The sequence below is a fragment of the Pristis pectinata genome, chromosome 28 (assembly GCF_009764475.1).
Source record: "Pristis pectinata isolate sPriPec2 chromosome 28, sPriPec2.1.pri, whole genome shotgun sequence".
Taxonomy (NCBI): Eukaryota; Metazoa; Chordata; class Chondrichthyes; order Rhinopristiformes; family Pristidae; genus Pristis; species Pristis pectinata.
The window spans coordinates 29,015,461-29,032,333 of NC_067432.1; the positions used below are offsets into that span (position 1 = coordinate 29,015,461).

The 16,873-nt window shown below is 43.5% G+C and overlaps 1 protein-coding gene across 1 annotated transcript in view; it reads left to right on the top strand.

The window, feature by feature from the left end:
• ccpg1 (cell cycle progression 1) overlaps positions 1-16,873 on the top strand; it is a 60,662-nt gene that overhangs the window by 17,606 nt on the left and 26,183 nt on the right. Inside the window, exons 6-7 of the mRNA XM_052040657.1 lie at positions 10,497-10,742; positions 14,400-14,438. Of these exons, the coding sequence (XP_051896617.1) occupies positions 10,497-10,742; positions 14,400-14,438 (285 nt within the window). The remainder of the gene's footprint in view (positions 1-10,496; positions 10,743-14,399; positions 14,439-16,873) is intronic.

Sequence of the window (16,873 nt, forward strand, 5' to 3'; positions counted from 1 at the left end):
TTTCTTTTTTTAGCTTAGTAATTTTTATGTCTTGCACTGTACTGCTGCCGCAAAACAACAAATTTCATGACATGTCAATGATAATAAATCTGATTCTGCTTTGCATTTTAAAAACAGGACCAGTGGGCACAAGATGATTTGGAGGTATTATGTTTGTGCACAATAGTGGTAGAGTGCACATTCAGTCATTGTAAAGTTGTGGAGGAGGGGCTTTCCTGATTAGAATGGAAGGAAACTGAAACAAATCATATTTATATGATGTAAATACTTAGCATGCTGGGCAGCATCTATGGATGAAACCAATCATATTTTTGTGGATTTTTCAATGGAAAATCTATCGATTGCCTGAGCAATTCGGTCACACAAGCTCCTCATCTTTCTTGACTTATCTGCAGCTTTTGACTGAATCAGCTGAAGATTTTTAATTGTTCAACCATATCATTCTCTTCCATCATATCCTCCTTGTTTAGACAGTTGCTTCGGGTTCTGCTCTCACCTGTCAAACAGAAGTCTCTTGCAGTGGTTTCTCCTCTTAACCAACCATGTCACCTGACAAATAAGTCTATCCTTAATCCGCTTTGTGTTTACGTGCTGAATCCTTGGCAACCTTACATAAAATCCTTGGGCTGGATCATGCTGATTGGTAGCCAGCAGTCCTTGGTGGGGTTCACTCATGCTAGCTGAGGAGCCAGATGCACTCGGCAGCTGGCCTACCTTGATAGGTGCATGTAGCACAGCCCTATTCTTTTAAATGGTCTCTCTCATCTGGATTGTAAGGATAAGTGCTGATAAATGTTTTTTTTTAATGTTTTAAATTAATTTGTGTGGCTTAAATATGTTTTTATAGCAAGTTTATTTTAATTGTATTAAATTAAATCTATTTTCATTGTTTTAATGTTTCTGGTCTAGAAACATTTAACAAGGCCTTTGATTGCAGTGAGCTGCTAAAAGGCTAATAGTGCAGTCCAGGGACAGGACTTCATAATCCAGCATCTGATGTCTAGCCACTGGTTGCAAACTGTTTTTGCAGGACAGGTGTGGCAGTGAAGCTTGGAGCCAAGATAAGCATGACCTCCAGAACGTGTTGAGGCTGAGTATGAGGACTAGTCCAGACTGAGCATAATCGGGCTTGTTAATGTCAAAATCTACTTGACCATGCCTAAATTTATTTCACTGTTACTTCACCACTAATCCATTGGCAGTATATTATCAGTGTGCTTGTCCAATTTTTGGATGAAACCCAATTTTTTCCAAATTTTGGAAAGACTGAAACCATTGCCTTTTGTTCTCATTCTATTTCCCTCAACAAATTCCATTCCTTGGTATTGATTTTTTTACTTTCCTAATCACTACCTTGGCCTGAACAAGTCTGCAATTTTACCAGGGCTCCTTGATGCCACACACAATGAAAAGCTGCCTTGATTTCTCTCATTTCTCCTTTGGATATCAATTCTTTTGGTCTGTGTTTGGGCCAAGGCGATGATGAGGTCTGGAACGAAGCATTAGTGCATAGGGTATTGTAAGTGCAGCTTGATTGCACTGTTGATGATACTTTCCATTATCTTAATGATTGAGAGCTGACTGGTAATTACAGTAAAATTCCTATAATCTGGTATGCTCAGGACTTTGGTGAGAGATTGGCAGATTTTTATAGATTATTGGATGTTATTCTTATACCCAGCACATTTTTATCTTTTTAACGTTTTGCATGTTATTATAAATTTTCCAGTGAACCTGGCAAATTTCTGGGGCAGTGTGGAAATCAGGGAGCTGGTGAGTTTTAGGGGTGTGTGTGAATTGGGGAGCTAGTTAATTTCGTGGAGTAGTTGGATATTGGTATTGGTTTATTATTGTCACTTGTACCGAGGTACAGTGAAAAGCTTGTCTTACAAACCGATTGTACAGGTCAATTCATTACACAGTGCAGTTACATTGAGTTAGTACAGGTAAAAAACAATAACAGTAGAGAGTAAAGTGTCACAGCTACAGAGAAAGTGCAAGGTCACAACAAGGTAGATCGTGAGGCCATAGTCCATCTCATTGTATAAGGGAACTGTTCAATAGTCATATCACAGTGGGGTAGAAGCTGTCCTTAAGTCTGGTGGTACGTGCCCTCAGGCTCCTGTATCTTCTACCGGATGGAAGAGGAGAGAAGAGAGAATGTCTCGGGTGGGTGGGGTCTTTGATTATGCTGGCTGCTTCACCAAGACGAGAGGTAAAGACAGAGTCCAAGGAGGGGAGGCTGGTGTCCGTGATGTGCTGGGCTGTGTCCACAACTCCCTGCAGCTTCTTGTGCTCTTGGGCAGAGCAGTTGCCGTACCAAGCCGTGATACATCCAGATAGGATGCTTTCTATGGTGCATTGGTAAAAGTTGGTGAGAGTCAAAGGGAACAAACCAAATTTCTTTAGCCTCCTGAGGAAGTGTAGGTGCTGGTGAGCTTTCTTGGCCGTGGCATCTACGTGATTTGACCAGGACAGGTTGATAGCAGATTATCTGAGTTTTACTGTAGCTCAGTTGAATCCATCGACTTTTGTACACAGAATATTGTGGGCTGTTGGGTCAAGTAAATGCCATTGTACAACTGTACAGGAACAGCTTGGCTAAAGGCACAGCTGGTTGTGGAGTGCAAATTGTCAGCACTGTCTGAGATGTGGCCTTGTTCCACAGTCTTTGTTGTATCCTTTGCCATTTCTTAATCACACTACATGGATCAAATTGGTTAAAGCCTGATTCCTGTTCTGGAGAGGATCTCGGGAGGAAGCTGAGATGGATCGTCCAGTTTTCCCTTGTGCCTGAATGTGTTTTAAAGGCTCAGTCACCGTAATGCTGTGTATGTCCTTGGAACCTTCTCCTCCCATTATCTGTTTTATTGTCCACCCTTTAGAAATAGATGTGGCATGTTTCTTGCAAAATTGGTATTTAGAGTCATCAAGTCATACAGCACAAACAGGCCTTTCAGCCCACCATGTCCATGCTGACCTCTTGCCCATCTACACTAATCCCATTTGCCTGCATTAAGACCATATCCTATGTGTCCTGCCTATTTGTGTGTCTGCCTAAATCCCTCTTAAAGATAGCTACTGTATTTGATTCTACCACTTTCTCTGACCGTGCATTTCAAATAATGTGTTTGTATAGTTTAAAAAAGCACTCCAATCTCTTCTAACTTTAAATACACACCACCTTGTTTTTGATATGGGTGGGGGGAGATTCTGACTATCTACCCTACCTATGTCTCTTACAGTGTTCTATACCTCTCAGGTCACCCCTCTACCTCCTTCATTCCAGGGGAAACAAGCCCAGCCTATCCAATCTCTCCACATGACTAAAGTCCTCCAATCTGGAAAATATCCTGGTGAATCCCCTCTGTACTCTCTCCAGTGCAATCATGCCCTTTGTATAGTGCAGTGACCTGAACTGCGCACAATATAAATGCAGCCTAACTAGTGTTTTGGAAAGTTGCAGCACAATGCTATACAAAGAAATATGTGAGAATTCTGATGGCTGGTCATTGATCTGAATCATTATGTCTTTCTCTATCCACAGTTGTCTGAGCTTTTTAGTTTGTTTTTGCAGAATTATCTATTTTTCAGATTTCCAGCATCTTGGATATTTGAGCCAAAACTAGGTTATAGTGGAGAATTATTAAAATTTAAGCAAGTTTATCACCAGGCCTCTGTTTATCAGATTTGTTTTGAGTTGGATTGTTGAAACATTGGTAGGTGCCATCTCTTGTGTAAAGGAAGATGATTGTTGAAGGCCAATCATAAAATCCTCCAGAACATCACTGCTATGATTCCTGAGGAAGATTTCCATACAACCATACAGCACAAAACAGGCCCTTCGGCCCACCATTTCCTGAGACCAACCATTCCCCACTGCTTCATCAATGACTTTCCCTCCACCGTCAGGTCAGAAATGGGAATGTTCATTGATTGCAGTGTGCAGGTCTATTTGCATTTCCTCAGCTAACAAAGTAGCACATGTTTGTGAAGCAAGATCAGACAACATTCAAGTGTGAACTTTTGTGCCACACAAGTGTCAGGCAATGACCATCTTCCAGCAAGGTCGAACCTGACCACTTCTTCCCATACTGCAGCATGACCATCAACATCCTAATGGGTTGCTATTAGCTAGGAAAAGTTATGGCCACATTAATACTGTAGCCACAGGAGCTGGTGAGAGACAGGGTATTGTCTATCAAATGACTTGTGTCCCGAATCCACAAACTCTTCCATTGTCTATAAGAAGTGTGATTGAATTGTCACTGAGTTGAAACACTGGAAGTCCTTATCCAAAATATTTGAGGAAATGCCTTCAGAAAGATTGGCTTACAAATAAATAATCTAGGATAAATGGAGATAAACTGGCATTGTTGGCAATATACTCGTCCCACAAATGAATGGGGGGGAAAAAAAAGCTTTCATTATAAAACCTTTCATTATAAAACCTAATTTCTCAAGTCAGTGCTCTGACCTCAGCTATTCTTTTAGGCAAACTGATTGCAGCCTATTACTGTGCTGGACAAGGATATTTTTGTGTTAGGATCTTTTAGTTATGAACCTTTCCAGTACTCCTGTTTTAAACCACAATTTTTCAAAATGTAGCGGTTGCTACCGCGGAATAAAACAAGACTCTACTCGGAGGATTGCCAAACAGAACTGGTTTATTTTCCCGCCTTGCGCGGGCCCTTTAAGGGAGAATGTTCCCGCCCAAAACAACCGGTAATGACGTAAGTCCTACGTCATCAGGACTTTCCTGCGCGCGGGTTCTCCCCGTCGCTCGGAAAGACGAGGCCCGCCGCCATCTTGGGCCTCGTCGCTCCGACGCCGCGTGACCCGACTGCCGAGCCGGTTCGCCCGACTAGACGCTGAGTTGCCACACAACCCCCCCCCCCCCCCCCCCCCCCCCCCCCCAGAATCGGCGATACAGTCCCCAAGGTCCGTGGGCTGTGCCAGCTGCCGCTTAGGGGGGCGGCCTCTGCGTCGCGGCGTGGCAACCTCGACAGGCTGTTGCAGATCCAAATGGGCCGGTTTGAGGCGGTCCGCCGTGAAAACCTGTTCCCTGCCTCCAATGTCCAAAATAAAAGTGGATCCGTTATTGTGTATGACCCGGAACGGTCCCTCATATGGTCGTTGCAATGGCGCCCGAGGTGTGCCCCTGCGAACGAAAACAAACTTACAGTCCCGTAGTTCCTTGGGCTGGCAGGATGGGGCTTGACCGTGCCATGAGGTGGGAATCGGGGCCAAGTCACCAAGCTTCTCGCGCAGTCTTTGTAGGACTGCTGGGGGTTGTTCCCCTTGGTCCCGAAGGGCATGTATGAAATCCCCGGGGACAACTAGTGGCGCCCCGTATACAAGTTCAGCTGACGAAGTGCGGAGGTCTTCTTTGGGGGCAGTGCATATGCTGAGCAGGACCCAAGGCAGCTCATCAACCCAGTTAGGACCCTTCAGGCGGGCCATCAAGGCCGATTTCAGATGGCGGTGAAAACGTTCCACCAACCCGTTTGATTGAGGATGGTAGGCCGTGGTGGTGTGCAGCTGCGTCCCTAGCAGGTTCGCTAATGCAGCCCAGAGACTGGAAGTGAATTGGGTGCCTCTGTCTGAAGTGATGTGGGCCGGAACGCCAAAACGTGAGACCCAAGTTGTGAGCAGCGCCCGGGTGCAGGAATCAGTGGTGATGTCAGTCAGGGGGGTTGCCTCAGGCCACCTCGTGAACCGGTCCACGATGGTAAGGAGGTACCGGGCTCCTCTTGAAACCGGCAGAGGGCCCACAAGGTCGACGTGTATGTGGTTGAACCTCCTACGGGTAGGCTCGAACTGCTGTGGTGGGACCTTGGTGTGTCGCTGGATTTTTGACGTCTGGCAGTGCAGACAAGTCCTGGCCCACTCACTGACCTGTTTGCGCAGGCCATGCCAGACAAACTTGCTGGCGACCAGTCGGACAGTAGATCTGATGGACGGGTGCGCCAACCCATGTACCGAGTCAAAAACGTGTCTCCGCCAGGCTGCAGGGACTATAGGGCGGGGCTGACCAGTCGCAACGTCGCAAAGTAGGGTCCGCTGACCTGGACCAACCAAGAAATCTCGGAGCTGCAGACCCGAGACTGCTGTTCTGTAGCTGGGCAGTTCGTCGTCGGCTTGCTGTGCGTCAGCTAGGGCCGTGTAGTCGACACCCAAGGATAGGTTGTGGATGGTTGGTCTGGAAAGTGCATCAGCAACGACATTATCCTTTCCGGAGACATGGTGGATGTCAGTTGTGAACTCGGAAATGTAGGATAAATGTCTCTGCTGACGAGCTGACCAGGGATCGGAGACTTTGGAGAAGGCAAAGGACAGAGGCTTATGATCGGTGAAAGCGGTGAAAGGCCTGCCTTCTAGAAAGTATCGGAAATGCCGGACCGCCAGATACAGCGCTAGAAGTTCCCGATCAAAAGCGCTGTACTTCAGTTCGGGCGGTCTAAGGTGCTTGCTGAAAAATGCCAAGGGTTGCCAGCGGCCTTCGAGTAGCTGTTCCAGTACCCCACCCACTGCGGTGTTGGACGCGTCTACCGTGAGGGCAGTCGGGACGTCAGTCCTGGGGTGTACCAGCATCGTGGCGTCTGCCAGGGCATCTTTGGCCTTAACGAAAGCAGCCGCAGCCTCGTCAGTCCAGGTGATGTCCTTGCCCTTACCAGCCAGCAGCGAGAACAGAGGGCGCATGATACGGGCTGCTGCAGGGATGAAACGATGGTAAAAGTTGACCATCCCAAGGAATTCCTGTAGGCCTTTGACTGTGTCAGGGCGGGCAAAATGGCGGATAGCATCCACCTTGGCGGGTAGGGGTGTTGCCCCATCGCTGGTGATTTTGTGGCCGAGGAAATCGATAGAGTCAAGTCCGAATTGGCACTTGGACAGGTTGATCGTGAGGCCGAAATCGTGGAGGCGGGAATACAGCTGGCGGAGGTGGGAAAGGTGTTCCTGGCGGTTACGGCTGGCGATCAGTATGTCGTCCAAGTAAATGAACAGGAAGTCCAGGTCTCGGCCAACCACGTCCATCAGCCGCTGGAAGGTCTGCGTGGCGTTCTTAAGGCCGAACGGCATCCGAAGGAATTCGAACAGGCCGAATGGGGTGATAATCGCAGTTTTGGGGACGTCATCCGGATGGACCGGGATTTGGTGGTATCCCCTAACAAGGTCCACTTTGGAAAAGATGCGGGCCCCGTGTAAGTTCGCTGCGAAGTCCTGGATGTGAGGGATGGGATAGCGGTCCGGGGTGGTGGCGTCATTCAGTCTGCGGTAGTCGCCGCAGGGCCTCCACCCTCCGGTGGCTTTGGGGACCATGTGCAGGGGGGAGGCCCAGGGGCTGTCTGACCTGCGAACAATCCCCAGCTCCTCCATGTGACGGAACTCTTCCTTTGCCAGGCGGAGCTTGTCTGGAGGTAATCGTCGTGCTCGGGCATGAAGGGGTGGCCCTGTGGTAATGATGTAGTGTCGTATCCCGTGTGTGGGCCTAGAGTTTGTAAACGAAGGTGCCAAAATCAATGGGAATTCAGCTAGGAGCTTGGCGAAATCGTCGCCAGAAAGGGAAATGGAGTCCAGGTGCAGGGCTGGTGGGCTGATTTCTCCCACGGGATAGGTCCGGAGAGTGCTAGAGTGGACTAACCGCTTCCTTCGCAGGTCAACTAACAGGTTGTGGGCCCGAAGGAAATCGGCTCCTAGGAGTGGTCGGGCGACGGTGGCAAGGGTAAAGGTCCAGGTAAAACGGCTGCCGCCAAAGTGTAATTGAAGCGTACGGGTGCCGAAAGACCGTATCATTGTACCGTTGGCGGCATTGAGTAGAGGACCTGGTGGCCTGTCACGAGTGTCGTGGCCAGTCGGGGGCAAAATACTGACCTCCACTCCAGTATCAACGAGGAAACGCCGTCCAGATTTCTTGTCCTGAGCGAATAGGGGGCTCTGTCGGCGGCCAGCCGCCGTAGCCATCAGCGGTGGCTGGCCCTGGCGTTTCCCTGAAACTTGCAGGGTGGGTGGCATCGACGGGCCTCCGCACCCCACCTCTGATGGTAGAAGCACAGCTGGTCACTCGTGTCGTCGTCTGCGTTCCTGGGGCGTGGTTGCTCGGTTGCTGGGGCTGGGCGAGGCGGGTGTTGGGCTCGCGGCCTGGTGATTTGACTGACGGACGAACCGCTCTCGCGCTTGGCCCTCCACAGGACATCTGCCCGGGCGGCCACCTCACGGGGGTTGCTGAAGTCGGCGTCAGCTAACAACAAGTGGATGTCATTGGGGAGCTGTTCGAGGAAGGCCTGTTCGAACATCAGGCATGGCTTGTGACCCTCGGCCAATGCCAGCATCTCATTCATTAGAGCGGATGGGGATCTGTCCCCCAGGCCATCCAGATGAAGCAGGCGGGCGGCGCGCTCACAACGGGAGAGGCCGAAGGTCCGGATCAAAAGGTCTTTGAAAGCCGGGTACTTATCTTCCTCCGGAGGCGACTGGATGAAGTCTCCAACCTGGGCGGCTGTCTCCTGGTCCAGAGAGCTAACCACATGGTAGTACTTCGTGGAGTTGGAGGTGATCTGCCGAAGGTGGAATTGCGCTTCGGCCTGGTCAAACCAGACGCTGGGCCGAAGTGACCAAAAGGTGGGCAGCTTGAGGGCCACTGCGTTGGCTGCTGCGCTGTCGTTCATTTCGCAGGTCCAAAAGCTGTTTGGACCGTCGGGGTCACCAATGTAGCGGTTGCTACTGCGGAATAAAACAAGACTCTACTCGGAGGATTGCCAAACAGAACTGGTTTATTTTCCCGCCTTGCGCGGGCCCTTTAAGGGAGAATGTTCCCGCCCAAAACAACCAGTAATGACGTAAGTCCTACGTCATCAGGACTTTCCCGCGCGCGGGTTCTCCCCGTCGCTCGGAAAGACGAGGCCCGCCGCCATCTTGGGCCTCGTCGCTCCGACGCTGCGCGACCCGACTGCTGAGCCGGTTCGCCCGACTAGACGGTGAGTCGCCACAAAAAGTTGATTATCTGCACTTAACAAAGTATATTGTTTTTGCTTCAAGTTTGTGTGAAAGAAAATAAGCTGAAGCAGCTTTGTAAGATTTTAAAACATCTAAAATTGAGTGATTAGCTGAAAGAGCATCTGTCTGGCTGTCTGATTTTCCCAAGTGACATGATCAGACTGAACCAGTTGGCTTTGCTTATCCAGGATGACTAATAGTGATGTTTATGCTTTTTAACTTGACCCACTGAAGCCAACCAAAACCATTCTATTAAAATTTAATAACAAATGTTGGGCATTTGCATCTAATTCCATCTCCCAGCTCATCTCGAGGTGAACCACACAGTGCAAAATCTGTGTTCCCAATCCTGAACTGAGCTTAATGTTCACTATTAAACTACTTATTACCTGATCCTGAAATGTTCCTTGTCTTTTTCACCCTCACTCTGGAACTCTTATACATGACTTTGATCCCCAGGATACCCTAGGTTCTATCCAACATAATGTCCAACTTATTTATAACTTAAGTTACTACAACTGATCTTGTACTCTGTTTAGTGATTTATCATTTCAGTCTTGCAGACTTTCAATCTCATCCACTCCTTATTCTCGTCTCTCTGCTCCTTCACCCAATGAATAAATTTCAAGTTCTTTCCCTTGTTTACATAATGATCCTGATCCATTTGCAACATCATAACCATTGTGCTGTTTCTCGCCCCCCCCCCCACCCCCCCCCCCCCCCCCCCCCCCGGTGATCCATCCACAATTGCAAAGCCTTCTGCTGTCATGCCTTATGCTCGAGAATTTGCTCAAATATTCCTCTATCCTTGCCATACCAATCTTAAAATTTCCCTTTTGAAGCCCATCTATTTCACATACTTCCCTCATAGGGCAGGAAAACCACTAGGAGGAAGGAAGTTCCTTGCCTCAATGATGTGTTGATTAAAAAATGTTGCCACAAATTTGTAGTGAATGTATAGTGTAATTATTGTTTCTTGTGTAACTCACTTTTTAAAGTGTTTTGTATGCAGGGAGAAAAAGAAATGGCACTTTTCCATGATCCTTGTTTTGAGAGGGAAATCAAGAGGTGCTAAATGCACATGATAGATTAACTGATCTACTTTCTGCACAGAATACCACCGGATATGTGCAGAGCAATTCTCACTCTCTGCAAATTGCTTTATCTTTCTAGGGCAGGTTGTTCTTGCGACTGCAGTGGTGTCACATTAAGTATCCAATGTTCTCTATTTAGTGATGGGCTTCTATAAACTCCTTGGTTCACAGTGGACTAGGACAATAACCTGATCCAACTGGTTTAATAGAATCTTGACTAATCTTTCAAGGAGAGTGTAGGATTTGGAATAAATTGAAATGCAGGGATGAAGGCTTTTATTTTACCTTTTTAGATAGCTTTTTGTATTGCATCACTGACTTGTGTAATAAATTAATAATCATAGATGCACTATTGTAGATATTATACAGGACCTTGCATAATCTTTAATGTTTTGTTTCTTTCAGTATCTGCAGTTGAAGGAAGTATTGATGAATCAAGTAGTGATGAAACCAGTGGTAAATCCAGCCCCACTCTGAGGAGACGACGTATTCGAAAAAGAACTCTGTCTTCTTCCGAAGCAGAGGAAAAGCCAGGGGAGGATGTGGTGGATGGAGAGCAGCAGCCGCAGCACCGCTTCAACACCACTCTGAATAAATGCATTTTACTTGCACTGGTTATTGCTTTCAGCATGGGATTTGGGCACTTTTATGGTAAGTTCAGTCTGTTACCTTGTTCTTTTCTCATAGTAAGTGCCTCAAGGTGCTTCACAGATGAGAAAATGGGAAGAGAATGAAATGGTTAAGAAAATTTTCAGAAAGCTTCTGAAAACAGTGACAGAACAATGGAGAGGAGTGTAGGGCTAACCAGACTAAATGGTTTTGCATGGGTTGTGGAGTTGAGGGAAGGAGCAAGTTACAGAGTATTGCTCTGTAACTTTAGTTGGTGCAATCTTCTGGTTACGCCAGTTCATGTTTCTTTCCTTTTTCTAAGTTTATAGTATCACCAACTGAAGTAAAGCAAGCTATATATTTTTTTGATTCTGCTACATTTTGTTCAGAGGCCATTTACCATGTCCTTTGTCTGTCAATCTAGGAAGCATGAGAGCTTTGTTTAAAAAAAAATATTAGTTCAAGGAGAAGGCAGGAAATAAGACTATTATGGTTTATAAAGGCATCCAAGTAGAGAAATTATTTCTGAATGACTTATTGGTCAGAAAACCATACTGTATCTTGCTACAGCAGCAATCTGCTTCAGATTCCAGCAACTGCAGTCTCTTGTGTCTATATTTTACTATATCTCAGTTGTTTTTGGTTGCCATAAGGTGGATGATAGGAAATTTTTTTTGTAAAGGCCATGAATAGATGTAGCTTTAATGGAAATATCCATCTTGAGGATTTTCAAAGAGATGTGTGAAAAGTAGACTACAAACTTGTGTGCAGCAGATTTTTGCCATACTTTGTAACTGGGTTCCTGAAGCAGTTTATTAGCATATCCTTGTTTTATTCTTTGAAAGGTAAAATAAAGAGAAGCAATGAAAGTGCTTTTTATTACGAAGGTGAATGGTATGGTCACTATTGCAGAGCATACTTTTAACACAAATTACAATCTTTCATTCTTGAGATTAAACAGTAAATCAAACTACAAAAGGAAGGATGGTCACATGGTTATTCTTGTGAGATCAGGGAACTGAGCTTCTGTACCTTCCAGATACGTTGTGTGATTTTAAATATGATGCATTTAGTCTGGTATGTTGTGACACACAATTGTGTTCTGTATTGTGGCTTATGGTTAGTTTTTTTTGTGTATTTCCAGGTGAATTTGAAGGTAAGAAAGGCAGTGAGTACGACAACCAAAGCCATAAGAATTGGGGGGAAATATTTTATCAAATTTACATGCAATGCAATGGTAACTAGCGATTTGAAACCTTCCTTGATGCTGCAAGTTTTATCGCTCTAAATGCTCTCAGATTTTGAATGTGAAGATGGCCTTAGTTTTAAAGGAAAATTCTTCATTTGTTCTTGATGAAATGAACAACAACACAATTCCAGCTATTTAACTGCATGCAGTACAGAAATTTGAAACTGAGTCATACAACATGGAAACAAGACCTTTGGTCCAACAAGTCTTCTGTGACCATTAACCATCCATCTACACTGATCCCATTTTATTCTCCTCACATTCCCATCAACAGCCCCCAGATTCTACCACTCACCAGTATACTCCGGTCAATTTACAGTGGCCAATTATCCTACCTTTTTGGATATGAAAGAAAATTGGATTACCCAAGGAAGCTTACGCAGTCACAGCATGAATGTGCAAACTCCACAGTTGGCACCTATTTTGTTTTTGTATGTTTGTGGAAAGTGTACAGCATACCAAAAATGTTTTGCTTGTCCCCATTTTTCTGCTGATATCTCAGAGCATAAAATTTTTAATGCACCCTTTTACATGGTGGAATTTTGGTTTTCTACCTAATAGCAACCGGAACGGGGGAGATCAGGTCTACATCCCATCCCATTGATTCAAAGCATCAGGGTAGTTCTTCAAATATACAGTACTATAATACCAGATAATTCACTTTTGTTTTTAAACAAATAAAATGGTATTGACAACAGTTTTCCATTTGAACTAGCAATGATGTGTGTGGCATGGTAGTGTAGCAGTTAGCGTAATGCTATTTAAGTGCCAGTGACCCGGGTTCAATTCCTTCTACTGTCTGTGAGGAGTGTGTATGTTCTCCCCATGTCTGCATAGGTTTCCTCCAGGTGCTCTGGTTTCCTCCCACGTTCCAAAGACGTACAGGTTAGGAGCTGTGGGCATGCTATATTGGTGCCGGAAGAATGCCAATACTTGTAGGCTGCCCCCAGAACATTCACAATAACGCAAAAAGACACATTTCACTGTGTTTCGATGCACATGTGACTAATAAATCTTATAGTTAAGACGAGGTTTTTTGTATTGAACATCAGGATTTGAGTCGTATACCTGGAAGCATTCAGAGCATGTAAAATTTGGTTTAATGTTGGTTGGCCATTTAGAACAAATACCCCTAACACTTTTGTTTTCAACTTCCATTGCTTAAGCATGCACATATTTATTGAAATTAGTTGGTGTAACGTATGACAAAATCTTTTATTTCCTGTAGCATGCAAAAAAAAGTATCTTTAGATTGCACACTTAATGTTTACTTTTGATGGTTTACTTTAAATGTATGTGCATGAACTTTTATAAGGAGAGTGCTTTGAATATCTGCAAAAGTACAATGCATGATTTTTTTAAGAAAGAAAAATGCTTTTGACCATTTGTGTTCAACTTGTTTTTTGGGGGGGGGGGCAAAAGTGAAGATGAACTTGGGAAATTTTAGGTACAAATCATAGCGTGAACCAATAATATTCCTATCCATTAGGTTTTGGTTGGATTTGCATACATTTTTATCTTTTGAAGGTTGCTGTATCATCATATAGTGACATTCCTAAATGAAGTTTTGTTGCAATGTTTTCAATTTCTGTAAACTATATTCATTCAATGGAACGTACACGTACACTTAAGCTGTAGTGTGAATCAGTGCATGCTCAAAAAAGATGTAAGCCCAGAAAAATAAATTCTGAAGTGACTAAATGGATCTTTAATATTAGTGTTTTAATTATTTGAACACAGTATTAGATTTGTCATGATTTTAAGAATACGGGTCCTCCCCAGTTTAAGAACGCCTGACTTGTGTACAGTCCATGCATATGAACGAGCGTTTGAGAGACCGGCGGGATGGATTTGCCAACTGCAAGCAGCTTCTGCCCTCTGGCAACCTGTGAACTGTTTAGGTTGTGAGCAGTTGACAGAAACGGAGCCCTGTCGTAACCTGTGGACGACCTGTGCTTGCTTTTTTTATATGAATAACACCTATCCTCCCTATTTAGTTGCATGTAATGAATCCAAATACCCACCCAAAAGACTAATTTTAAAACTGTAATAATTCTTTTGTGGGCACAATTACAATTAGTAGTGAGTTATGATGTATTTGATTTTGGTAATCTGAGAATGAGATGTTTCAAAAGTACACATCAGTAAGGGAATTCCTATTGGTGTAACATTGTAAAACAATAGGCCAGGTTTTACAACGTTACACCAATTGGAATTCCTTACTGCTGTGTACTTCATTACATGGGGCTAGAAGAATGTGAAGTGTGATGGTAAATGAAACAACATTGCTACACTTTCATTTATCATATTGAACTAAGTGTGTGTGCACACAGCTGATTTTAAACTTGCGCATGTATTAGCATTTTTTTTGTATTTGTATCATCTCTGTTGAAATAAGTGCATTTGGGGTTGAGACTAATCTGCGAATTTAATACTTGATCCCTGTTTAGGAGACTTTCAAGATGGCAGCCAGTTGCCTCTGAAGAGGGGTGAGACGAAGCTCATTTGAAATAATGGGGAGTATGAGAAGGCCATCCTTGCTCTTGATAGCCCCCATTAAACTTTTTCTTAAAGACATGTGCTTTAAAATGTGTATTTTAAGTTTATATTTAGAATTTCAAAAAGAGAGTACATCTGGGGATTGCTTATTACTTGGAAGTACTGTTAGTGCTCTTAATTGTATGCTTTTTGCACTCAATTTCTCTCTCACTTACTGGCATGTTTATTTTCACCTTGATGAAGTGATCTCTCTCTCTGGTGTAGCAACATTTTATTTCCTGCACTAGCTCTACCCTAGTAATTTGCATTCACTCTCACATTATATACACTCATGAAGATCAGTTTTTTCTATCATATTTTTTCTGGGCTCTTTTGATATATGCACTTCATGCAGACCAGATGCTGGTTAGGTTGCCCCTTTCTTTATTCTGTAAACCTCGAAGTTTGTAGGGGAGCCTTCTGACCTATCAGACAAACTAGGATTAAAGCCAACATCTAATAAAACCTGTTCCACTAGATTTCAGCTTTTATTTGCAGTCTACTTTAGTAAGAAAAATCATGATTTATTACTCCCATTCTCATTGAGCTGTATTGTTGAAATTATTTCTGAGTAGAAGATACTTGCATTATTTTCTTTTTTTTAAAGAAACATGACACATTCAAAAAGAATGTACACAAGAGCTGGTACTAAATTAGAGAAAAATAATCAAACTGTGACCTAAATTCATTTGTCTCCAGTATTCCCAATTTTTATTCTACATAATTTACAACTTAACGTTCACATTTTTTCCCATTTGTTTCTTTGCCTTGCCCTCCAATAGTTGCTGTCAGCTCTCTGGTACCTCAACTATCTTTACCAGTCTCTGGGGAATGAGGCCAAATCTGAGGCCAAACTTTGTGCACCTGGAATCCAGCCTCTGATCTCCTGCTGTATATGGTTTTGTGCTTTATTGAAGGGTATTTTTCTTGATTAGACTATCAAGCAAACTGCCACTGAGCCTGATCCTTAATTGCAGATAGAGTTTAAATGCAGTTCAAATTTGAATTCATTAATTATTTGTTTGACTTCACTTGTGGATTTAATGCTTCACTATTGTAGTGAATATTGCATTTTGTACAAATCAGTTTAGAATTCAGGACTTTATTGTGCATTTCAAATTAATCCTCCTTTTAACCATGTTAAAAGCCAAATTAACCAAGTTAGTTTGGGTGCCATTAAATGCTGTGAAATCCCCACATCACCCCAGAAAAGTGATGCCACTACTTGGTGTGCATCAGGTATTGAACATTTACTTTGTGCATGTCCACTGAAGCTCTCTTCCTCCACCCGTCAATGTGAGTGACAGATCTGTGCAAATCAGAGGGAAACGTAAAATCAGCTGTGCAGTGATTGAATTGAACTGGAGAACTGCATGTACACATTTTAAATCGATTCCTCATTCGTAATTATTCTGGTTATCTGGGCAATTTATTTGAAACTTGACAAGAGCTTTAAATGAAAATAGACATTGAAATATATTTTGTAAAACAAGATTATACTTGCATTTTTCCAATGCCATGTTAACATGCACTGCTTTTTGGTGTAAATTACTTTTGAAACCCTGACTATTTGCAAATATTTAAATATGGACCTCTTTCAATACAACAAAATTTAAAGGGTATGACTAGCTGCATTTATAAGCATAAAGATAATATGACACAATAGTGCTATGAATTATGCTCAAAGATTTAAGAACAGGGATGAGAGGTTTGCCTCCTGGGTTATTATCTCATATTAAAGTGGGCAAAAAAAAAGTCTAGTTGGTGACTGCCTGGATCTTGGTAGCAGAAACGGAAATTCAGGTTGACTGGAAAAAGGTGTGTATCACTTGCATTTGGAGAAATTGCATGAATTAAGGTGCATCTTTTAAAAACATAAAATGAATATTTAAAGATTAGGGAAAAAACAGAACAAAATCTTTATATAAAAATCATTGGTTCAAGTTGAAATTTATCAGTTGAAGTAGAATAGGGAAGTTTGTGCTGGATGGATTTTACCTGTGCAGGTTAAGACATGTACAGTATATATGTAAAGGAATAAATGGTTCACCACCTCAGAGGATCACATTGCAGTTGCAATATAGTGTTATTCCTAACATTAAAAAAAGAGAATTGGATAATGCAAGTGAACATTCTCAAATGTAATTTTGTGTGTATGCAAATAACATGCTAGTTGGCAATCTGAAATATAGCAGAAAATGTTGGGAATATTCAGTAAGAAGGGCCACAAATGTGGAGAGAGAAATAGAGTTAACATTCCATCTAGTCAATAGTTTAGAGCAATTTTGTGTTTGTAGTTTAATATCTGCCTGCACATTTTTAGTGGGTCATTGTTTTATTTATAGTGATAATTTTGCACAGCTTGTATGATCTGCAAAAGTTGGAG